The sequence below is a fragment of the Onychostruthus taczanowskii genome, unplaced genomic scaffold (assembly GCF_017590055.1).
Source record: "Onychostruthus taczanowskii isolate IOZ18803 unplaced genomic scaffold, ASM1759005v1 scaffold204, whole genome shotgun sequence".
Classification (NCBI taxonomy): Eukaryota; Metazoa; Chordata; class Aves; order Passeriformes; family Passeridae; genus Onychostruthus; species Onychostruthus taczanowskii.
The window spans coordinates 295,586-321,094 of NW_024499285.1; the positions used below are offsets into that span (position 1 = coordinate 295,586).

General features: G+C 42.8%; 1 protein-coding gene across 1 annotated transcript in view; it reads left to right on the forward strand.

Moving 5' to 3' along the window:
* The window catches only part of LOC121335569 (phospholipid-transporting ATPase ID-like), a 71,338-nt gene that overhangs the window by 41,874 nt on the left and 3,955 nt on the right, over positions 1–25,509 (forward strand). The window contains exons 12-26 of the mRNA XM_041403853.1: positions 3,724–3,920; positions 5,022–5,230; positions 7,293–7,336; positions 8,891–9,056; positions 9,909–10,097; positions 10,891–11,006; positions 12,330–12,494; positions 13,959–14,070; positions 15,092–15,197; positions 16,018–16,165; positions 19,048–19,231; positions 20,765–20,988; positions 22,111–22,194; positions 23,175–23,420; positions 24,710–24,848. Of these exons, the coding sequence (XP_041259787.1) occupies positions 3,724–3,920; positions 5,022–5,230; positions 7,293–7,336; positions 8,891–9,056; positions 9,909–10,097; positions 10,891–11,006; positions 12,330–12,494; positions 13,959–14,070; positions 15,092–15,197; positions 16,018–16,165; positions 19,048–19,231; positions 20,765–20,988; positions 22,111–22,194; positions 23,175–23,420; positions 24,710–24,848 (2,329 nt within the window). The remainder of the gene's footprint in view (positions 1–3,723; positions 3,921–5,021; positions 5,231–7,292; positions 7,337–8,890; positions 9,057–9,908; positions 10,098–10,890; positions 11,007–12,329; positions 12,495–13,958; positions 14,071–15,091; positions 15,198–16,017; positions 16,166–19,047; positions 19,232–20,764; positions 20,989–22,110; positions 22,195–23,174; positions 23,421–24,709; positions 24,849–25,509) is intronic.

Sequence of the window (25,509 nt, forward strand, 5' to 3'; positions counted from 1 at the left end):
ACCAAACAAGGTATGGCCTCTTACATTCAAAATTTTTCAAGCATTTGAAGAATTTCACATTTTCATAGGTGTTCTGCTATGTTCTGGAGAGGAGGATGGGCTGTGGACAGATCCACAGGGCACAGAAACAGAGCAGAGGAAAACTGAACCAGGAATCTAGAATTGTTCAATTAAGATTTGCTAAATCTCCTTTCACAAGCCAAGGGTCCCACCCAGGACTTTCAATCTGTTTGGCCTAACTGTATAAAAACAAATGAGATGAATTTACCTCCTGGCTCTGTTTTAGAAAAACTGAGCAAGTTGCAGCCGATTGCATCAGCCTCTGCCTGAGCTCTCGGGCGCTGGAGGAGCCAAGGGTGTGTTTGTCTTCTTTACACATTTTTTAAGAAACCTAAAATTTTGATGTCTAAGTAAAGCTCTGTCATACATTAACACCAGACTCGTTGCACACCTAAGGGGATGTGGCACTGGGTTTTTCCAGCTCACTGGGTGGTCGAAGGTTACAGAGTGTGGTCATAAAAACAGGCAGTATATTGTGCTCTTGAGTTGGAGAATACAAAGCAGCCATGACTTACTATAAATAGGTAATTTAAATGTAGTGAAACTTACTCCACGTTAACACTGGCAAAGTTATTTTGTGTTCGTTTTCCCATACAACTTCCCGGCACAAAGCAGTGTTTAAGCAGGTTCGCCAAGGGAGTGCCTGTTAAATGTTGCCCTGGTCTGCCCCAACAAGAGTTCATCAGAAGCGAACCTTCCCAGATGGCAGTCATAGCTGTTTTGTCACATTTGGAGGTGTTTCTCATCGATCTGAGAGAGAAGTTAATGTTCCTCCACTGGGGATGCACTTGCCAGCTCCAGAAATGCTTTTTTTTCCAAAAGCTGCTTTGTAGCAGGCTAGGGGGAGCAAATTTTCAGAGAAAGAGAGCTCTTATATTCATCTCTTAAACAACTGACTGCTTCAAGTCCCAGAGCAGAGCTCAAAGTACCAATCAAGAAACTGAAACTGTTTAAATTCACAATCCAACAGTCAATGTTTGTCTTGAAGCCAAAAGTCACTTCCTCTTTACCTAGAGGATCTTTAACAGTTAATGCATGGGCAGGGCCCAGCAAGGGATGATATTCATAATGGGAAGCTCCATGAGCATGCTCAAGCAATGATTTTTCGTGTTGTTCTCTTCAGGGCTGTGGTTGCAATTGCAACACCCTGCACACAGTTGTTTCTGCACACAGAAATTAATCTCGAGGGCTGCTTTTAATGACTTGGTGCTTTCCTTTTGTTTCAGATCAAACAGCATGTTAGTGAGCTTTGTGCAAACACAAGTATTGCACATGAGTGGGGTTGTGAGAGCATTGACATGCCCAGTGCACAGAAAACAAAATGTGCATAAATCAAATGCAGCTGTAGTCAAGAGCTGCTGTGGTATAGAATGAGTGGTTTGAGTTGGAAGGGACCTTAAAGATCATCTTGTTCCAGCACCCCAGCCATGGGCAGAGACACCTTGGGAAAGTTCAGCTCCTGTCTTGCCCCACATATATTTCTATTGCTGAATCACACATTGAAATTCCTACAGGGATTGTGATATTCTGCAAATGGATAATTTTTAACCTCTGGGGCAGTGAGGTGGGTCATGCCTCTCAAATACCCTTAAGTCCTTATAATTACAATAGCACAGATTGAAGTATGTTTTAATTTCTGGTTCACAGAGGTTTAAAAACACTGCACCGCATTCCTTACCAGCAAGCAATATTGTCTCCATTTCACAAGCTGAGCAATTTATTTGGCTTCGCACAATTAAATAGAAAAGCTACTACTCATGTGTGAAATAAATGTGTCCCCTGAAACTCATTCTGCCACCTTTTCTCACTGCAGTTCCCTTTTGTGGCTTTTTGATATTAAAATTTGAGTTGATCAGGCATGAACTTTTCACCAAGTGATTCATATCGATCCACAGAAGTATCTTTCTTCCTCCCACAGATTACCTCAGCAGTGCAAATATTAGCTTTACCATCAACGTTTCTATGTTTTTCCCTCAATTACTGTTTTTTAAAAAGGTTGATCACTGTTTTAATGTGATTGTTGCTGCGTGGCCTTTACATAATGGTCCAACTTACTGATATTTCCTCCCTAATGATTATCCTTGCAAAAGATGATTTTTAATTGCTCTTTTGTGCAGCCTGTTGACTCCATATCTTCACTTTTTTATTATTATATTGGTTGTTTTATATCAAGTGTTTGGAAAAGACCGTGCCAAAATAATTATTTTCTCATCATTTGTCCAGGAAGGATGACAAGTTAGCTTCAGTTTATATCCCCCACTATCACCATTTCTACCTTACAAATATTGTAATTATATTAGCAGGATTCCAAGATGGTCGGTCTTCCCAGTTTTTAAAGCATTGTTAAAAACTAACCATATTAAAGGTTAAAAACTGTCCTCTAAGTTTCCATCTTTGAATTAGATGGACTTGCTGCATTGAAAATGCTTATTAGCAAGTAGAGTCACACAGTGCTCTGTGTCAGTGACCATAATCTTCCTTTTTCATCTACCATAGGGCAGATACATCCTTCTTCTTCCTTACTCCTTCCTCTTGGAGGGCTGTCTGTTAACACATTTGCTTTTCACACACCTGGTTATGACTTCATGTTTTCTTTTCTCGATTCTTTATTACTGTTGGATATTCACAGTTCTGTAATGCCTTTCTGTTTGTACTAATTTCTGTTAAATTTATTTCTTCCTGGTTTTTTTTCTTCTTTTCCAAATAAATGTATTGCTACAGTCCTGTCTTTTTTTGATCAAAAAATGCTTTATGACCTATGTGATGTTTTTAATTCCTTTCTGTTTGTACTAATTTCTGTTAAATTTATTTCTTTTTTTTTTTTTGTCTTCTTTTCCAAATAAATGTATTGCTACAGTCCTGTCTTTTTTTGATCAAAAAATGCTTTATGACCTATGTGATGTTTTTGTGTCTGTTAAATAGTGTTTCCGAGCAAGCCCCAATTTTCAGTAAAGTTTCCCAATTTGAAATTCACTTCCCCGTTGCCGTTGCCCTGGTTACTTTAGGCTTCAGGAAACAGCCATCTCTAAAGCCCAAGGATACGCATCACTGGGTGGTCTTGCTTTTTGTTTGCTCTAAGGAAATGTAATCAAATTGTGAGGGCAAATACGGAGGCAACCATTAGCTTTGAGAAAGCAAGTAACTCTGTTCTAACCATCAGAATAATGTCCAGTGCTAAATTCCAGACTGTATGCTGCTGGATTTTCCTTAGTAGTTTTCAGAAATTGTGAGGAAGACTGTGATACATCTGGCAAATGGCTAAGTAAAGCCCTTCAGGCAATTTGTGTTCCCAAGTGTGCAGCCAGATGTTTGAGGACCCTCAGCTCAGCCCTCCTCTAATGAGATTTGCTGTACAGCAGATTGGTCTAACCACCCTAGTTGAGATGTCTGCTTGGGATTTAAATCCCCAGCTGTTTGAGGACTTCTAATTCCAAGTTGCCAGACTCTGCACTGTGTAGCTTTGTCCTTGAGGTGAAAGTATCATAATTTTGCTAGTTTTCCTTCTTCATCCCTAGGCACATTTTCCTGTGATTTAGGCTATCTGGCTCTATCCCATCAGGATCTTCTGATTAACCTGCGCTTAATAAATTCCTTGTTTCTGAAATGCAATACATTTTGTTTGGTTTTGATTTGTTTGGTTTGTTTTTTGATTTTTTTTTCCAGATCTTTGCATTTTTAGCACTGATGTGTCTCATCCTAGCCATTGGCAATGGTATCTGGGAGCATGATAAGGGCTACTACTTCCAGGTTTATCTGCCCTGGGCAGAGGGTGTCAACTCTGCCTCCTACTCTGGTTTCCTCATGTTCTGGTCATACGTGATCATTCTAAACACAGTGGTACCTATTTCACTCTACGTCAGGTACGTGCCAGAAACTCCTTTCACTTTTGATCTTAGAACAGATTTAGCTTTTGCCTTGACTGGGAGAAGCATTTTCCTTAAAACCTAACACAGCCCCCATCATGGATGCTCCTACACAACCACAGTGACACTTTTCTGCTGCCTTCAGAAGGTTTTGTCAGGGTTGGAGTGGGGACAGCAATGAGCCCTGGAAGAGGAGAGGATGATCTTGCTGTTAAAGGGGGGGTGTAGGTGTGTAGGATGCTGTAGGAGCAGGACTGGAAGCCTGCCACCATTAGGATCTTTCTAGAAGTGAATGAATAACCTGTTCTTCGAGGTGGCTTCAGGACTGTGTGAGGATTGTCAGGTAAGTAGGTGCATCCAGGTTGAAGTACTTGGTGTTATATGAGCAGCTGAGAGTGTTCTCTCTTCCCAGACAGTGCAGAGCTGTGTTGGTTATTGGTGATAGACAAATAGGAGTGACAGGTAGGCAACGTGTCTGTGATGCTCTCGAAACTTGGGGCTGGGGTAGAGACTGCAAAGCCCTGTTCAATTTATCATTGTAGCTGCCTTCAATCAGCTTTGCTACTGAGACTCTCTTTTGTGTTGGTAAACTTGAGGAATGAATACTGTCCAATATGTCATCCAGCCAGGTGAAAATTCATGTCATCTGCAAGCTGATGCCACTCTTTTGGTTGTACTGAGTGACACAATAGCTCTCTTGGTGTGGAGCTCTCTGTTGCTGGAGACATGGCTGTGCTCATCCTGTGCCACTGGGTTCAGCTCAGCCCAGAGCTCCGCTGGAAGCCACCTCCTGAAACGGCACTAATTGAAACCCACTGCTCCTGCCTCGCTTCCCAGTCCAAAACTTCTGAAACTTTCCAAGTACTTTTATAAAGTACTGCTTCATAAACACAGGAAATGAGTTTGCTGTAAACTTAGCAGATCATTTCAGTGGGACTTGCTTCAGCATCTCTTGCCACAGGCCACCTATGAACAGATGAGTTCAACCTGTCATTACCTTCAAAGTTGTCTTCTAATTGCAATTGATAATGGTGGTGCTGAAGATAAAGAGCTTGTCCCTTAATCTAATGAATATTCCATCACCTTCTGTTTCATCAGTGTGGAGATTATACGCTTGGGTAACAGTTTCTACATCGACTGGGACCGCAAAATGTATTACCCGCTGAATGACACACCAGCTCAGGCTCGAACCACTACACTCAATGAAGAGCTGGGGCAGATCAAGTACATCTTCTCAGACAAAACAGGAACTCTCACCCAGAACATCATGTGTTTCAACAAGTGCTCCATCAATGGCAAATCCTATGGTATGTTTGTCTTACTCTCTGGGTTTTCTTCACTGTGTGCCTCTTCATCCACAGAGACTAAATCTGATATGCAGAAGAGAATGCCATGTGAGGAGCTGCAGTGATCAAGTGTAAGGCTACCCTTCAGGGATGTCTGGACAGCCTGATTGTATCATTTGCCATGTATTAATTGTTTCCCCTTTTTTCTCGCTTTTTTCTCCCTTTTTCTGCCCCACTACTGCCCCAACACTTAGTTTTGCCTCATTTGTCCCAGATTTACAATATCTGTACTCAAATTTGTTTTGTTTTGTTTTTTTTTTTTCTGTATCACTAGTTAGGTCATCACAGCTTTTTATGGAATTATTAACATGGTTAGCTAGGTATTGCTAACCTTGCAAAATATAATATGTAACTCACATAACTCACTCCCTCCTAATCACTTATGAAATCAGCCATCCCTCATGGGCCTCATCTGCAAATTTTGTCAGCTTCTCCCACTGTAGTCTCTCAGCAATTTCTCTTGTCATGAGCAGTGATTTTCCACATCCTTTTCAGGTAGTTGGACTAGTCAGTGACCAGGTCTTTGTCTTTACACTGACATTCTTCAGCTACCAGAAGAAATAAAAGTTTGTAGGCAGTTGGAAAAAATGGGAAACATGAGTTGTTAGCTCTGTTAGATCCCTGAAGTTATTGATTTAAAAGGTTTGTTCATGCTATGGCTCCAGGCGGTTTTCTTCATACTGCTCAAAAGGTGCTAGCACTTTGTAAACTGCCTAATTGATTAACATCATTAGATGCCCCAGATAAATTAGTCACTGCTTATTTGTATATGGATGCTTGCTTTGCCTGTGTCAGACCTGCTGATGCACTAATTTGCCAGAGAGTTTGCATCTTATCTCAGTGCTATCAGCTGACCTAATAAAAGAAAATATTTCTTCCTATGGATCTGTGCATATTTGGAGACCACCTTATCTCAAACAGTTACTATCATATCTAACATTAGTACTGCTAATAAGGAGTTTGAAAAATAAAAGAAATCTCTCCTATCAAGTGTTCTTAGTTGACTTTCCTGAAGTGCATGTCACCACCAACATAGATAAAGGGTAAGGGTTCAAGAAATGAATGGGAAATACATGCAAAGAAGGCAAACAATCTATTGCCTGTAGTTTTCTAAATGTTTAGCTTCTTCCTAGCACAGTACTTCTCTGCTGCTCAGGGGCATTCTGGAAAGAATGCCAAAAAGGATGATTTAGTTCTGCTCTCCTCTGGAGGCTTAAGGGAAGGACACAAAAGCCTCTTGCTTATGATTCCCAGGGAATCAGCTGATGCAGAGTTCTCAGGAGAGGTGTTTACTGTGTGTCTTTTACACTCCTGGGGCCTTTATGAAGGCACACCAGCACTACAATTGACTTTGGTCACAATTGAGGTTGCTGGTGCAAACATGAGTGAATGATTCCTCTAATTCATTGCATTTCAATCTTATTTCAATGAAGGGTTGGGACTGGCTGGCTTTGGGACAGTCCAGACCTTCGTAGTGAAACTTTTTTCCAGGCAGAAGTTCTAATAATATTTCTTGGAGATGACTTGTCTTCAATTCCTATGACCAGATCATCCATTCAGGGAGAATCAACAGAGCAGCCTTGCTACCCAGGTGTGGGAGAAATTGGCTATGGAAACTCCTTTTCTGTGGGTATCCAGGGACTGCTACAAATAGTAGGATCCAGGAACTGGATTTTGAAAGAGAAGGCACAAGAGAAGTCATCCCCTGGAAGCACTTTCATTTCCTACCTAGCACTAGAAACCCTATTCTCTCTGTGTTCAGCTCAAGACAAGTCTTTTTTAATCAAAAGCCAGTCACTTTTATGGTAACTGCTTTGTGTTTCAAGCATATATCAGTCTCCAGATTCTGTCATGGACCAACATAGAAACTGATTGTTATGTATCATCAGTCATCAGTGCCCATGTCAATGTACTGAAACTTTTAAAATATATTCTGACTTAGAAACACTTTACTCAATTTTGTGGCTCAGAGACTGCACTTACCTGCAGTTTGTGGCTATAATTTCATCTTTCTTGCTTGCAGGTGATGTGTATGATATGTCTGGGCAAAGAATAGAAATAAATGAGGTAAGTGCTCAAGTGCTATCAGGATCTGTGCTTTCAGTAGACCTGGATAAGTATCAGTGGACAGAACTCTGCACAGGTTATGTTTTTGACCCTGCAAGAGTTGATGCTCTTGATGCTCAAAACATAGGTGTGTGTTCCTCTGGATGTCAGAGAATTCCCAGAGTTATGTTCCTTTCCGGTAAGCCTGGGTCTAACCTGCAGACTGGGAACAGCCCTCTGTCCCCTCTGCTTCTCCTGACATCCTGGTGCATGCACAGCTTCTCTCGAGCACTTGACTATTGGTGCTTGTTGGAGACTTGGACATCAGTGAATTTTATTAACCTTGTCAGTTAATTGAAGCTTTAGCGAGGAATTAGTAAGTGCAGTTCACACCAACAGCGAGGTCACTGTCAAATTCCTCTGATATCCAGACTTCAGAAAGTGTAAAAATGTGTTATTTTTACATTTTTCTTTAGCCTCTGCTTGCAGGCGTAAATGCATGTCTTCATTTCAAAAATGTCTGAAAGCTGCATGCAGTAATCCAAATAACAAACAGCAAGATGATGATGAAAATCCCACTCCTCATTCCAATGATTCATTTCCAATCCACTGAGAACTTAAATTGCCCACTGAAACAGGCTGTTTGTGCTGAGCACTGTGCCTCCAGCCTGCCCTCTCTCCATCAGCCTTGCTTGGTGACACACACTGGACTCCTGCCAGCTGCCCACCCCACCCTGCTGCTGGTGACACTCTCTGCAGCAGAGTCCTGGGGCCCACACACCCACAGTGTTGCTGTGCCTGGACCTTGCTGCACAGACGGGTGTGGGAGGGGTCAGTCTGTGCTCTTGGACTGAGTGCTAAATGTCAGTGTGCAGAGGTCAAAAGGATGATTCCCATCCTGGAAACTCTGAGCTCATCAGGGATGGGGTGGGAGTCAGAGTTGTCCAAGGCAGGCTTGGCAGTCCATTACTCCATGACACATCATGTGGTAAGCTTCTGGACATTTCTCCACTGTGTTCCACTCTGCTTGGGGCTCCTTGTTTTTTGACAAAATGGGTAGTGCCTGTGGAGTTTAACCTTTACTTCACCTGCCTGTCCTATTTTTTCCATATCAGAATTTTTTTTTCTGGCTTTAGGAGAACATGGTAGATAAGACAGACTGTTGAATTGTTTTAAACTGGGCTCCTGCATTCCACTCTCACAGGCAGCTTTTGACATTGTGAGCACGATGCTTCCAAGCAGGCATGTGTTGAAGGAAGGCACTTCTTTGCTGTAGGCATCCACTGGCAGGGCTCCTGTTGGAGCATTAGCTGCTGCTCAGAGAGGCAGTTTAGCTAATTGGTTCTTAGCCTGAGTGCTGCTTTGAAAGGCACATATAGTGCCTGTCCTGTCCTATGATTAAATACCTTTCATGACCTCCCACTTCCTTAAATCCACCAATCTCTGCCATGAGCAGCCAGCCCTGCAGGATGGAGTCCTCTGTAAAGTGAGGAGGAGGCAGCGGTAGTGTTGGCAGGAATTGGTGTAGAGCCATGTGAAATCTCAACAAATAATACCATGCCATGTTTTTTTCAGAACACAGAGAAGGTTGATTTCTCATACAACCCATTAGCCGACCCAAAGTTTGCCTTCTATGACCACAGCCTGGTTGAAGCCGTGAAGCTGAATGATGTCCCGACGCACAGGTTCTTCCGGCTGCTCTCCCTCTGCCACACGGTGATGCCAGAGGAGAAGAAGGAAGGTGAGGACTATTGAAGACACTGGAATGAGTGGTTATGTTCACTCGCACCACAGCATGTCTTCTCTCCACAGAAGCTGTTATTGGTCCTTTTGGCTCCCTGGTGATTTTCTGTAGTGTATGGCTACACATAAATCAGTGTCTTTGGAGATGCCACATGGGAAGAGAAATGACCAGGGCTCCACTCCCTGTGTGTTCCTGTGGTGGAGCTGACACTACTGCAAACACCACATCTCTGGAGTGCGGAAATTGCAGGTGCCACAGCTTCCCTGAGGTGGCAAAGGCTTGCCCTGCTCTCCCTCTATTCTTCTCCTAGCCCCAAAACGCAAAGAACATAGAGTACCTATCCACTGGAGACTCATTAGCTCTACTCACCCAGTGTTCCAACAGCTACTAGGTCAGCCTCCTCAAATCCCAGACAGGATGAAAGCCATGCTTTAAAGGCTAGAATTAATTGACAGGTATAAAGTGAAAATACTGAGCAGAAAATTCATGCAGATGTGACTAGAAGGGGCTAAACTCAAGGAACTTGTCCTCTCAGTGAAATGTTAGATTCCAAAGAGAGTGATTCCAATCCCCAAAAGAATCCAGGGGGCCTCTTGCACTGTCCTGGAGGATGGGTTGGTGGGACATGATGGAGATGTGTAGACATAAAGTGCTTTTTAGTGTTGTACATCTGTGGGTAGACTGAAAAGCAAAGGGATAACTGCTATATTATATTTTAGATTCTGAGGGTTTTTTTTTGTTTTGTTTTGTTTTTTGTTTGTTTTTGTTTTGTTTTTTGGTTTTTTGGGTTTTTTTTTAGCTCAGAAATAAGTCAAAAGTCACATTACATTTTTTTTTCTTGCATGTCAGGTAACTTGGTGTATCAAGCACAGTCTCCTGATGAGGGAGCCCTAGTCACTGCTGCCAGAAACTTTGGATTTGTGTTCCGAGCTCGCACGCCAGAGACCATCACTGTTGTGGAAATGGGAGAAACAAAAGTCTACAAACTTCTGGCTATTCTTGATTTCAACAACGTTCGCAAGCGAATGTCTGTGATTGGTATGTTCCCTTTGCTGCTTTCTTTCCTTCCTGAGTTTTTAGGTTCTGGAGTTGTCCTTCATTCTGCTGTGATGCAGACTCCTTTGCAATGTGCTCTGAGCAACATTTATTTCTGAGGACTTGAGATGGGCTGTCTTGACTTTACAATTACACAGCAACAGTGCCAGAAAAATACTTAAAGGAGGCAGGTAGGATAAATGTCAACATCTGGACCACAGTGATGCAAACCAGCCTCCTAAAGACACTTAGCTTTTCATATATCTTGCTCCCCTCATTACAATGCATGAAAGGCCTTTCTTCTAACCAGCTTTTAAATTTTTAGTGAAATTTGAGGAAGTAGGACCAGAGAAAGCAAGAATAAACTGAGAAAACAGGTTTTTTTCCAATAAATTTTCCAAACAAATTTCCATTTTCTCCCAAACAGAAAATGGAGAAATTATTCAAGCAAGTTTTTGCAGCCTTTATTAACACTCCAACTTACTCTAATATTTCAGGAATATTGTAATTGTAGTTACAATTTACTGGTAGGAAAATAGGAGAAGTAGGACCAGTTCCCTAAAAGCAAATTATTCTTCACTTTTTAATGAAGTTCTGCCTGCAGGGACAACGTAGTGTCTGCTGAGACCAATGCACTCTCTTTTCTAAGCAGAGCTTGTCTTGATTCCTGGGAGTTTGCCAAAACTTGGGGAAATTCAGACACCTGTATAAACTGTTCTTGGTTTTGATGGAAGGGCTTTGTACCCCAAAAGTCTCAGTCTGGGATTTGTAGCATTTCTTTTCTTCTTCCTCACAGTGCAGAGTCCAGAAGGGGACTTGACTTTGTACTGCAAGGGGGCTGACACCATTCTTTATGAACTGCTTCATCCATCCTGCAACTCTCTCAAAGAGGAGACCACAGAACACCTGAATGTAAGAGCTTCCTTCTCAACAACATCTCTGCATTTGATGTTTTCCTTTTCTCCAGCATACCTTGTCTTCAGGAAAAAACCACCCAGATTTTAGAAACAGCACTTAGGCACCAATTTTAAATTATGGAATAGAGAAACAAATTAGTTTCTATGGCCTTAGGTCTCAAATTAGTTGCATAGGCATGAGAACCACATGCCATGTGAACTGCTCCAGGACAGTCAGCAGATTGAGGGAGGTGATTCTGTCCTTCTGCTCGGTCTTGTGAGACCTCACCTGGAACACTGTCCAGCTCTGGGATCCTCAGCATAAGAAGGACATGGACCTTTTGGAGTGAGTCTATAGCTATGAAGATAATCAGAGGGCTGGAGCACGTCACCTGTAGCTGGGAGATTTGGGTTTTTTTAGCCTGGAGAATAATAGGCCCTTATAACACCTTCCACTACCTAAAGGGGCTACAAGAGAGGGACTTTTTACAAGGGCATGTAGTGATAAAACAAGGGTTAATGGCTTTAAACTGAAAGACAGAAGATTTAGATTTATTATTAGAAATAATTTCTTTACTGTGAGGGTGATGAGACACTGGAACAGGTTATCCAGAGAAGCTGTGGATGCTCCATCCCTGGAAGCGTTCAAGGCCAAGTTGGATGGGGCTCTGAGCAACCTGGTCTCATGGAAAGTGTCCCTGCCCATGGCAGTGGGGTTGGAATGAGATTATCTTTAAGGTCTCTGCCAACCCAAGACATTCTATCATTCTGTGATTCTGTAATATGGACAAAGATGGCAAATCCAGTGCATGACATTTAAAGACCTGTGACCTGTTTCTGATGCACCTTTACTTCAAGCCTGGGGAAAAACCTCCCAGAGATGCATTTCACAAATGCATCTTTGCTGTTCCACCAAACACTGAGCTCCATGTTGTCCATTAGAAAGAACAACTGAGCCCACCTAAAAATGTTGAACCCACATCCAAAGTTTGTGTTCAGTGTTTATTTAGGTCTCACTGTTCCGGACCTCTTGTTGAGAAATACAAACCTGAGAAGCAAATGCCTGGTAAGTGTAAAGCTTAAAAGCCAGAGGGTAGAAAAGCCCTTTTGAGGTTTTTTTTTTCCATAAAGACTATGGATGGTAATAGTAAAGTGGTCTGGAATTGCTATTTAAAAATACCCCAACATTTGTGGCCTAAGGTGTCATTTTTTCACCTTTCCTCCACAAACTTTACCAAGATGCTTTTACCAGTCTGATTTCTGAAGGTCCTTTGTAAGCCTAGGTGACCAGACTGTTCTTCCTGGGCCTTGTATCCTCTGTCTCACCACTGTCTTGCAGGAGTTTGCTGGGGAAGGCCTGAGGACACTCGTGGTGGCCTATAAGAGCTTGGAGGAAGACTACTTTCAGGACTGGATCAGGCGTCACCATGAAGCAAGCACTGCCTTGGAAGGACGGGAAGACAAACTGTCAGAGTTGTATGAAGAGATTGAAAAAGACCTAATGGTTAGTAATTCAGGGAATCTGGGCCAGGCTCTGGGGGAGGCAGTGAGGGTGGTGGTTTGTCAATAAACAGCTCAGCATGACTTTGCTAAACACCGCTCTGCAAACAGCTCAGTGGGCTGTGTGACAGGAGCAGGTCAGAACACGGCAGCCCTGCGTGTTCACTGGCACTTCCATCAGGAGCCCATAACTGGCGTGTCAGCCACCAGTTCAAGGGAATGGTTTTATTTTAACTCACGTGGGTGTCAGAGTAGCTTTCTCGTGATGAAGTGATATACCAGAGCCTGCAGGAGATGACGTGGGCACAAATATTTCATAGCTATCCTTTGTATGTGCAAATGGCTGATCTACTTATTTTCCAGCCTTTGAAATGGCAGGCAGTGAATAATTCCCAGTGCCCATGAGAGTGTCTCCTTTGTTCTTCCAGCCCTGGGCAGGATGGGTAGATGATATCCATGAACACGTTTGTGTCAATTTGAAATTGAGCTAAACTGTGATCTTTGGGTCATTCTTCTCTCCCTAAGTGTTGTTACAGTTTTTAAATGCCCTGGAGGATTTGCCTGTGTTTCAGAGCCATGAATAATGAATGAAAAGCATGTGTGTGATCTGAGGAGAAGCAATCCAGCTTCTGCACTCGTGGCAGTGCTTTCTTGAAACCCTGGAAATCCTGCTGCTCCTTCCATTAGCTGTATGCTCAGAATGCCAGCAGTGCTCAGGGAAGGAGCAAGTGTGAAAAGGCTGGGGAAAGGTTGGCCTTTGGAAGTTGCATGGTCTGTAGCTGGATCAGGAACTACTGTAAAACAGGGATTGTACAGTTTTGAGGACCCTGTAGAGAAGTTCCCTCAGAGGTGTTACCTACATTGATAACGCTCATACCTGAGGTATGATGGACATCTCAGTATGCCAAAAGGGATCCCAGGCTTAAAGCTAACCACTGAATTTAGTCTCCAAGCAGCAGGAGGTAGGTGGTAGCAGTGATACCTGAGGTAGCAGTGAAACCTCCATGTCTCTTTGACAATAGTTCAAAGCACCAGCTACCTTCAAACAGGAGACAGTGTGGACCAGGGCTGGAGATGTTTAGCAGCCATGTGACATCTGCAGCTGGGATCAAGTTCCATGCCAGAGGAGGCTTGGGGACATGGATCCAGAGTGGCTTTGTCCCTCTATTAAAGTTCTATCTGCTGTGAAGGGAACACATGGAACAACACAGACCTGTAGCTCTGCAAACATTCTTGCAAATAATCTCATGCATATTCATAATCCATCAGAGCCTGGGGAGATTAGAGCCTAGAACATCTGCAGGATCAGGGCTGTACTCTGTACAGTAAATTTGCTGAGGAAGAATGACAATCAGTACAACCTTATTCCTGGGGATTTCATTTGGGTTTGCTTAAATAATTAGGTTCAATGCTTTCTCCTTTGGTAGCAGTGAGAGGACTTAACCAGCTCCCTGCCATTTCTGTTAAGCTGCTAGGTGCCACAGCTATAGAGGACAAGCTACAAGATGGGGTCCCACAGACAATTGAGACTCTTGCCAAAGCCAACATCAAGATATGGGTTCTCACTGGAGATAAGCAAGGTAAAGGCACTACAGCTTTGGTTGCTTCTCTTCTCCACTGGTGGGGCAGTTCTGCTAGGACCTGTGTTCTCATTCTTTGAAAACTGCACAGAAGACAAACTTACACAGCTTTGCTTCATTGCCAGCTATGCAAAATTTCAGTTAACTGGAATCAGACGAGATGACTAGCTTGTCCTGTCCTTAATTTCTGTCATGAGAGTGGAAGAAGGGTGAAGGCAGCATCCTTTGCCTTTGGAGAGGTGACAGTAAGAATCCCATAGTCCCTCACATAAGCTGTGAAAAGGTGTCACCTTCATCCAGTTGATCATTGAGGTGAAGACAGTAGAAAAAACCTTGGCCTGTTTTCCAGAAACTTTAATGTTAAAGTGGGTGTTGGATGCATTTCAGCTTCTTTCTGACTCTTATCATCCCAAATAGAAATGGAGGAAACATAGGCTTTTGGAGGTGGAAAGAACAGCAAATAGACTCCAGTGAATTCATTTGGAGACAGTATTTTCACTGAAACAATGGTGTTTCAGGGAGGTCAAAAGTGTTTGCAAATAATTTCATTCAAGACATGAGCAGAGAATTTTTGAGAAAAATTAAACACTTCATTTTGTCATGTTCCAAATGCAACAGTTTTGCTATGAAATACCAAAATATCTTTTCCAGAATTTCATGGACAAAACGTCACATTCTTTTTCAGAGCTGTGGTTTAGGGCTTTTCTGGAAGCAGGGAGAAGGCAAGTTAAAAATCCAGAAAAAATTTTGAATCAATATGCAATGTTCTTTTGTTGCTCCAAATATGTTGATCAAAGGGTATTTTAAGCTTTTTCATTTTGGCAGAGTTTTTTTTTTTCCAGTGGTCTTGTGAAGTCAAATTTGCTGCTACATCCATCAAAGTTGATCTTTTACTGTTGACTCTGAAAGGCTCCAATCTCTTTTGAGTCAGAGAGCTTTTGTCATGTGAACAAAAAGACCACAGAAGTGGGTGAATTTGGGGTTGCTGAGATGGATTATCTTCCTGGTTTGTCTTTCCCAGAGACAGCAATGAATATTGGTTACTCCTGCAACTTGCTGAATGATGACATGGAAGAAGTTTTCATTATTGAAGGCAGCACATCTGATGACGTACTGAATGAGCTGAGGTAAATGGCTGAAAAACAGTTTCAGCACTGTGCACTAGCACTATTTGTGTTTTGTATCATTCCACTTTCTTTTTACCTGTCAGCTTTCCTTGTTGCAGTCCATTCAGGGACCTTAGATAAGGGAGAGCTGCCTCCCTGGAAGATCCAGAAGCTAAACACAATGTAGAAATCTCCTCTCAGAGTAAATGCTGAAACTTCTTAACCGAAGAGCTTAAATTAAAAGAAGGTATAAGAAAGCAGAGACAGATAGGGAGTATCAGCTGAAATTGACCAACAAGTGATCCTGAGCTACAAAGGCTTTGGCTCCAGGTTTGAGCTAGACTGTTGCTGTACTGCTCTTTCCATTTATTCACTTTGCTGTCCTTTGTCTGGGTTTGTCTTTTGTCTGGATATTTTTTGGCAGTATCTGAGAACTTACCTTCCATCCTCACCTCCTTGGTAGACACAGGTTCTTAAGTAAAGGTGGAAAATGGGAAAGGTTCGCAGTCCTTTTCTCTTGGAGTAGGTGGCTGCCAGACAACATGCACAGAAAATTGGATGTCTTTTGGGATACCATCCTTCGTGGTGCTCAGATGGTTTGTTTAACTTAAAATCAGCAGAAGTTTAGCAAAACTTGTTACAGTTTCAGAAATGTGGATGATCTGAGCAGACAGCAGCAGCTAAACAGTGCATATTGTTGTAGGGATACAGTAAAAATTGGACTGAACTATCAAAGGGAAGCATTGATTTTTGTTTCCATAATGCTGCTCTTACAAAACATAGATATATATTGGCAAGGTTTTCAGATTTTCATTATTCTGTTTCTATTTTTTTTTTTTAGGAATGCAAGAAAAAAGATGAAGCCAGATTCTTTTCTGGACAGTGATGAAATCAACATTCAGTTTGAAAAATCTTCGAAAAAACAAACAATTATACCTGATGAGCAAGCAAATGGGGTGTATGGTCTGGTTATCACTGGCCACAGCCTGGTAAGGAAGGTTCAGAGCCTTGTAGGGATGAGTTTCCTGAAGAACTTACTGCAAGAAAATCTGAAAAATGCTTTAAAAATTCAGCTCTAGAGGAAAAGGATTTTTCCCCCCCATATTGAAGACTAGGTTCAGTGGTTATCTGAGAGAGCAAAGGTGACAGACAATGGTTCAGAAGATGTTTCAGCAACAGAGAACAGTTGGCCTTGATCTTTGGTGAACAAGAGGGATAGAGTAGCTGGATCATATTTAATTTCTAGAAACATACTAGCAAAATAATGAGGTTTGTGTTTGCCGCAAGAAGATAACATGAGACGTGGGTTTCAATGCCAAGGACATATTCTACTAAATATAGCTGAAAATAGATATGCTTAATTTATAGGATATAGATATTATGACTCAACTAATATATTGATACTCTCTCCCACGATGTTCTTCCAAGCAAACTGAAGCAATACACTCTAGATGAAATTGCAAAATGACAGATTAAAAACTGCTTGGGAAGCGTGGCTCTGAAGGCCTCACTGTTGATCTAAAACAACTGTTAGCTGTCATCTGCAGAGGGTTATCCCACATCTATTTGATGCTCAGTGTTTGCATTAACTGCTTAGAAAGAGAGCAGGTAACACCAGAGTACAAAGACACCTGAGTCAAGCATAATCTGGAAAGCACAGGGGGAAACTGAATCAGCTGGGATTTCTGAGCCTGGACAGCACTGATCAGTCTTGGTAATACTCTTCAAAATTATAACAGGTAAACAAAGTAATGGAGTTAAACTGGGATGAGAGAGTTCTGAGTGAAATGTCTTCCTGGTGAGAACAGTGAAACTTTGCAATAAATTATCTATATTAGGAAATTTTTTAGAACCAGTTAGAGGAAAGAAAAAACAACTTAGATCAATACAAACCTGTCTGCGAGGAGCACTTAATTTATGTCAGGTTTATTTATCTGTTGTATTTTACTTTCCCAGATCTCAGTGAAAGCAAATAGACATAGCAAACAGACATATTTAGAAAATTCTGGGAGGTGCTGCCTCCCAGAAACAAGGTGCTTCTGTTCCCTGTGGCTGCTGCCTTTCTTAATGACAGCCCAGAAATTTTCACTTCCAGCTCTGCACAAGCCCAGGAAAAAAAAAGAAAATCTCATCTTTCTCTACTTTTGGCTCATGTGCCATGTGTACAGACCCTAAACACTGTCAGACAGTGCCTAGGTTGTTAAGTACCCTTTCTCCCTCTTTTACAGTCACTTCCCCTTGAACTCCAGGGCCACAATCTCCTTTAGGTTCCCACTGCAAAGCAAACAAGAGGTCTGTCAGGTTTGGTCCATGTGCATTGCATGGACATCAGCTGGAAGCCCCCTGCCTGTTCCTACTCCATCCCTTCAGCCTGCACTGCAGACCCTGAGTGCTGTGCTAGCAGAGCACCTCTGGCAAGGATGGCAAAGCTTTCTTTATATTCCTGGAAAAAGCACATACTCACCTACACCCTGGCAAGGGGATATGTCCCACACAATCTGGCCTGTGTGGGAGCAGCCAGTCCACACAGTAGACACAATGAGTTTCACCAAGATTATGGCTTTCTCCTCTGTGGGGACCACAAGGACAGTGCAGATAAATCTAGATGTCATTTATCTATTTCTATGAGCTTGAACAATGGTGTGATACTGTCCCCCATACAGCACCTGCTCAGTGCTCTATCCCTGCCTGTAGAGGGGTGGAAGGGCAGTGCTGGGCTATGCACACATCTGGTGTTGCCTGAAGAAAGCAGTGAACAGAAAATTGTCAGCATCCTTAATGGCATCATCATGCCACTTTATTTGTATGCAGTTTCACCATTAATATACAAAATGGTAACATTTTGCTGGTGCTGTGCAGCAAGGCTATTGAGGCAAAAGCAATCTCTGACTGCACTGACCAGCAGCACTCAGACTGAACCATGAAAAACTCTTTTGTTGAGCAAGCCTGCTGCCATGACAGAGGAAAAAGGGGACACTGGTGACTCACAGCTCTCTGTTTCAAAAAGAAAGAATATGTGGCCTAAGGACTGTCTGCCTTTCACAGACAAGGCAGTGGGCCTGCTGTAATGGTTCTGAGCAGGAGTGAGCCTTGTAGATTCCTTCTGTACATGTCTGCTAAAAAGAGACAACAAAGAGCAGAGCCATAAAGCATGATCTGAAAGAAATTGAAAAGCTCACACTGCTCCCTCCTCCTCATGCAGAGCTGGAGGGGCGACTAGACATCCAATTATCTCAGTGCTTCTCAAATAGAAATAACATAGCTGACTGATTTAAAAGGTCAGCACTCAGATTAAAGCAGCCTTCTCTTTAATTTTGTATTTTGCTGTATCATGCCCACCTGAGCCTAACTTTTTCTTTTTTTTCTTTTTTTTTTTTTTAATTAGGCACCACACAAATTGAAATCTTTCCTATTTATCTCCCAGAGCTTAAACAGTAATCCAAGAGGGATGAGCAGAGACTCTCTCACATGGAGATAGACAAGGTTGTCTCAGGCCCTGCAGCAGCTCCTGCTTTTAGTGTTTGACACTTCTGCCCTCTGTCAGGTTACATCAGCCAGAGCAGGTGCTGTGCATGCCCAGCTGTTGTTCACACCCAGATGTGGTGCATACCCAGATGTGGTGCATACCCAGCTGTGGTGCATATCCAGCTGTGGTGCATATCCAGATGTGGTGCACCCAAAGTGCAAGCTCGTAGGTGCAGGGTGCACAGTGTGACGTGCAGTGTGGATGCTCCCTGAGACTGGGTGGATGGATTCACCGACATGGGTGCAAGGGCCTGGCTCAGCTGTTGTGGCCACCCTGCTGCACCCTCTTTGTCAGGCCAGGAGTTGCTGTGAGCCTGCCCTGAGCGCTCCCTTTCCTCCTTTCCAGGCTTATGCTCTGGAAGGGAACCTGGAGCTGGAGCTGGTGAGAACTGCCTGCATGTGCAAAGTGGTGATCTGCTGCCGGGTGACTCCCCTGCAGAAGGCCCAGGTGGTGGAGCTGGTGAAGAAGTACAAGAAGGCCGTGACCCTGGCGATCGGAGACGGTGCCAATGATGTCAGCATGATCAAAAGTGAGTGATGGCCAACAGCCAGCATGCTGTAGCAGACTGACTCAAAGAGGTATTTCTCTCTGAGGCAGGCTAGCAGCAGGAACACAAAACTGAGTGCCTCCTGTACCACCCTCTTTGTAGAAACACATGTCTTGTGTCCCAGATTTTGGCAGCTCTCTACAGAGCACTGTCACTACAGGTTAGTTGTGTCTCCTGCCTTGTGGGTCACACTGGACTCCTTCAGGAGCTGAGATTGCACTAAGGGCCTATTTTTTTGTTTCTACCTTAGAGCAGAAAAAAATTGTTGGTCTTGATGATCTTACAGGTCTTTTCCAACCGAAATGGATCTGATTCTATGAAAAGCCCACTTGGGCTGTGATGTGTCAATCAGTGTGTCTGCATGGCCACCATCACAAGGGCAATGTATATTACAAACAGTTTGGATCATAGAGGGCCTGACTCAAAGCAGAAATAAAATCTTTGTGACTGTAAATATTCTGTATAATATTATGTGGGGTGCTTTTTTCAGCATTTATTTGTGTCAAGACTGTTTGTTAATTATCTCCCTGGAGTTACAGATGGTAGGCTTCCAGGCTTCTCCATCCATGAGCATCATTTGATGCTGCATTACCTCACTGAACTTATGAAAAAAAGTCCTAACTAGGTATAATTAAATTAAGATTATTCAGACAGACTTATTGCTAATATTCCTTGTTTAATTTGCAAGAATTGATTAACTGGAGCCTCTTAATTAAGAAAGAAAATGCTAAGTAGAGAGCTTCAAGGGAGATAAGTCAGGCAGTCAGCAAAGAAAGGAGAAAAAAGTATGCATAATAATTAGAAACTAGTCCACTCCCCCCACAAGAGGATTGAGACTATGGGTTTTTATCAATTCAGTTCAGTGGAAACATCTGAATCTAACCAACCCTCAGCCATTAAGATTGTATTCATTAGTTAAAGCTGTATAATTAGCTGTCACATTAAACTTATGTCCATGTTTAATAAATGCAAGTTACTATTAAAAAAAAAAGAGACTCTTCTATCTTATTATTTGATTGAACTAATAAAGCCCAGGAAACATAAAGAGGCTACAGTCTGCCTTTTAGCACAGTGTCTGAGAAGGTTTAAAATGGTTTGAAGATTTTGCCTGTCTGGGATGATGTTTTAAGGCTCCTGGAAGGACATGCATGCATGTTAAATAAAAGTCACACGTCAATATAAATTAAAGTTATCGTTTCATAATAGCAGCTGTTATAAACAACAGTATTTGTGCTGCTGGAAAGCATTCAGAAAAAAACCATAAACTGTCACTGAACCTATAATGTCATTCAAATAATAAAAGCCCACTTATGGGAAATGTATCACAGAGCCAAAATCATAGTGCTGCTGAAAGAATTAATGCACCAAAAATTTTTTTTTTTTTTAAGTAACTTTTCATTCTGACTTTTGATGAAGGCCATGAGGGAATTAACACGGTGTTCAGTGCTGGATAATTCATTTGAAAAATGGGGCAGTGAAAACTCTCGGTATAATGACGTGCCCTTCTTGTTGCAGCTGCCCACATCGGGGTTGGCATCAGCGGCCAGGAGGGGATGCAGGCGGTCCTGTCCAGCGACTTCTCCTTCGCGCAGTTCCGCTACCTGCAGCGCCTGCTCCTGGTGCACGGGCGCTGGTCCTACATCCGCATGTGCAAGTTCCTCAAGTACTTCTTCTATAAGAATTTTGCCTTCACCTTGGTGCATTTCTGGTATGGCTTCTTCTCCGGCTTCTCAGCACAGGTGGGTCCGGCTTCGGTTTTGCCAGGGACATGGAGATGATCAGAGGGCAGCGCCTCTGCTGTGAGGACAGGCTGAGGGTGGAGGGCTGGTTCAGCTGGCAGATGAGAAAGCTTCAGGGAGATCTTAGAGCACCTTTCTGTACCTAAAAGTGCTACAAGAGAGCTGTAGAGGAACTTCTTAGCAGGGCCTAATGCAGTATGATAAAGGTCATGATTTCAAACTAAGCTTAGATTGGTACAACAAAGTTTTTTGCAATGAAGTTTGTAAAACACTGACAGAAGTTGCCCAGAGAGGTGATTTGATGCCCTCTTCCTGGAAATATTCCAGGTCAGGTTAGATGGGGCTCCAAGCAACCTGACCTAGCTGAAGATGTCTGTGATGATTTGAGGGTGGTTGGTTTAGATGAATTTTACAGCACTCTTCCAACCAAAACCGTTCTGTAAGTCTACATCTAGCGAAGTATTTGGAAACATTTTACAAGGAAATAAACTAAGCCATTCCTCCCACCTCACTGAACAAAGGTCTGTCTTCTTTAGCCACATGGGTATAAAGCAGATATTGCTGCCTCCATTGCTGCTGCTGGAGGACTGATGCCTGGAGACAGAATATATACATTTTAGAATCATACAATCATTAGGGTTGGAAAAGACCTTCAAGATCAAATCCAACCATGAACCCAACACTGCTATGTTCACCACTAAACCATGTCCCCCAATGCCACATCCACACGTGTTTTAAACACTGACCACCCTTTCAATGAAGAATTTCAGGAGCTTGCCAGAGGAACACATCCAGAGTGAAAAACGGATGTTGGTTCATGGCAAACCAGCCTCCAACCAAACACAGACATGGGGAGTGCAATATTCAGGGGCTGAGGGTGCAGGGTGGTGCCGAGGGATCCTGCTCTGGCTACAGGCAGCAATGGGTGCTAAGCAGGCTGGGCTGGCATAATATGATCCTTCTTCTGTTTAGGAATGCTGAGTTTGAGTCATCTCATCCCTTTTGTCTCAGTAACAACTCAAACCAATGTGTTGCGGCAAGAAATTGCATATACTTTTAAAGAAATGGAAAATACCGCTTTTTTCTAAATTCACTTGCTTTGGTTTTGTTTTTTTCCCCCAGACTGTCTATGATGAGTGGTTCATTACACTTTACAATTTGGTATACACCTCTCTCCCAGTGCTAGGAATGAGTCTGTTTGATCAGGTACTGTTTCTGTCATTACTTTGGGGATTTTATTCATAGGGGTTTTGTGTCAGGTGTTTTGAGCTGGTTCTATGAAGCAAAAGCAGCTGACCGTTTGGCTACATACTGTGGTAACCCCTGAAATAATAATCTGACAGAGAGAACTTAAATCACAAAAAAAAGTTATACCAGAGAGAAGGTGTGTATTCCCTCCTTGTCATATGATTTGGATTTAAGTAGTCCTGTGAGGAACAGGGAGTGGAGATAAATACAATTATCCTGATTTGGCCTGTAGGTTTCAGTGTGATGAGATTTTTGGGTTAGGCTGGCTGCCTGCAGCACCAGTTGCCATTGCAACTCTCCCCTGGAGCAGTCATACCCTACTACCTGTGTTCCTGAAGCCTGGAAAGTGACTTCCTAATGACCAGACAAAACAATTAATTAACTGGATCTTTGAAACCAGATCTTGCAAATTCAGCCTTTCTAGTGAGTTCTTCCTGTGGTAATCTCACACAAATTTCAACCTCACTGTTACTGTTTGACAAGACAAAGGAGCAGTAAAGCTTCTCCTATATGCATTTTACAAGTTAAATGAATAGGAATTGGTTACTTTGCAGTGGTTCAGTGCTCCACTCTGGACACTTAAGGGATACAAGTCAGACAGCCTTGCCTGTGTGGGGAGGTATTTTCTAACCCTTAGCTTCCAGTCAATTCTCCAGAGAACAGACCATGCAGTCTGCTTTAGATGAAGTGTATATTCTTTCTTTTTTTATCAGCTGTCAATTTTTTCTTTCTTTAGCACAAGAAAGGTAAAATGCATTATGGAAAATATGCCCAGGTGACCTTGGGATGTGCCATGCCAGCAAGCACAACAGAGTGAATTATGTGCTAGGCCTTTTCTCATGGAAATGCATGTCACAGGGACATGGCAGCCCTAACTGGGTCTATGTATTTGCTTGGGTAGCTGCCAGCAAATCTGACTGCCTCCTCTCTGCTTCCAGGATGTGGATGATCGCTGGAGCATGCTGTTCCCTCAGCTATATGTGCCTGGCCAGCAAAACCTCTACTTTAACAAGGTGGTGTTTGTCAAGTGCATGTTGCAAGGGATCTACAGTTCCCTCATCCTCTTCTTCATCCCCTATGGGGCCATGTACAATACAATGAGGAGTGATGGGAAGGCCATTGCTGACTACCAGTCCTTTGCTCTGATGGCCCAGACCTGCTTACTGATCGTGGTGTCTGTGCAGGTAAGGCATCCCAGGTAATATTTTTAGGAATTAGTTGTTGTTTCATGATAGCAGCATCTGGAGGGCCATTGACAGCATTTTATTTGCTACTGCATCATTCATTCTTGCAAAAAAATCTCTTGACACCAGATTAATCTCCTCAGCTCAACAGAACAGGAGATCTGTATGTTATAAAAGATCAGGGTGACAGGAAAGAAGAGTCTTTGCCTTGGGAAGATTGCAGTCATAACAGACAAATTAGTTAAGGCAGGGATTGGAGAAGGACATGTTCTAGTTTTATGAGAAGGTTTTGAAGCACAGGATTGTCTGTCTGCCATCAGGCAGTTATTTATAGGTTCTCCATTATGGAGATGTCTCTGCAGCCTGGCCCAGTGCATGATATATGTGTGACGCAGCCTGAACTTGCTGGAAAAAAAAGCTAAGACTTGGTGGTAGAAAATTCAGATGGTACTATCAGGATGAGAGAGATTTCATAAAAGAAAACCAATCAATCACCTTCCCTGGATAATAGTTCCTGCTGTCAAAAGTCTTTGCAGGCTTGTTCTAACTTTCAATCTGCATTAGAGCTAAGGAGTGGGGAAATAAAGCCTGACTTGTTTGAACTTACTGTGTTCAGCTCTGGGGCCCAAAGCATAAGGATGAGGGCCTGTTGGAGCAAGTCCAGAGAAGGGCTGGAGCACCTCTGCTAAGGAGGCTGAGGGCACTAGGATTGCTTAGTCTGGAGAAGAGGAGGCTCCACTGCAGCCTTGCAGTACTTACCAGGGGCCACAGGACAGCTGGGGAGGGACTTTTGACCTGGGCATGTAGTAACAGAAGAAGAGTTACTGGCTTTGAAATGAGAGTGGGTTTAGCTTAGAAACTAGGAACAAATTCTGCCCTGTGAGGATGCTGAGGAACAGGCACAGGTTGCCCTGAGAAGCTGTGGGTGCCCCATCCCTGGAAGTGTTCAAGGTCAGGATGGATGGGGCTCTAAGCAACCTGGTCTAGTGGAAGGTGTCTCTGCCTAAGGCAGTGGGATTGGAACAGGATGGTCTTTAAAGTCCTTAATATCCTGTCTCCAGGACTGGCCACTACTGAATGCTTGAGAAGAGGGAACAAGAAGATAAATGTAGTAATCTTGCATTGAATGGTTTCCCAGAATGTTATGATTTGTGACTTGTTATTTCTTGAGGTTTGAATGAATAGCATTCTCAGGGGGAGATGTACAAAGCAGAGGACAAGCTGTGTCCAGCACAGATTTGCTAAATCAGGAAGGCACTGACAATACCTGCCTTGCTCTGTTCTTTCAGATTGGCTTGGACACCTCTTACTGGACAGTTGTCAACCAGTTCTTCATCTGGGGCAGCCTGTCTGTTTATTTTGCTATCACCTTCACCATGTACAGTGATGGCATGTACCTGATCTTCACAGCCTCCTTTCCCTTCATTGGTAAGCCTTGGGACAAATCTGGATTGTGCTCAGAATGGACATACTGCAGGGCTTAAAGTTTCCAAGTATTTCTGTGTATATTTCAGGATATATTGGTTGCCTTTTCTGCAAGAAATGCCAGGACATTTCTGACAGTTGCTGGGATTTATTTTGAATCCCACCCATCCAGGTGAATGTGTGTCATGTTTTCTTCCTTGTGTAAGATTCCTATGCAGTCATGGGAATGGTGCTTAAAATAAACCTAACGGAGTGCTTTCTGCTGCTCTTCTATATTTGGGTTCCAGATATCCAATTTTTACAGCTATCTGGGAGCATCTTATTTGTAGATATGTGATCTTTGTAAATAAGTTAACATTTTGGCATAGGAAGGCGTAGAAGTACAACATCCAGTCAGACATGAGAAAAATGCCTTGTGATTATGGTGAGCCTTCTGCCAGGTTAAATGGCAAATTCCCCAACAACAAAACACACCAGTGGTGATCAGGTCTTTGTAGTTATTTTACGTAACAGATTTCTGAAGACATGCAAAAAATGAAAGATAAAAAAATGAGTCCGTCTCCTGAGACTTTGACCAGGAAGAACATGTACTTACATGTAAGCAAAGTAATTCAAAGTAATTCAGATGTTTTTGATAGCTCTGTGCATCCACTGCCAATATATA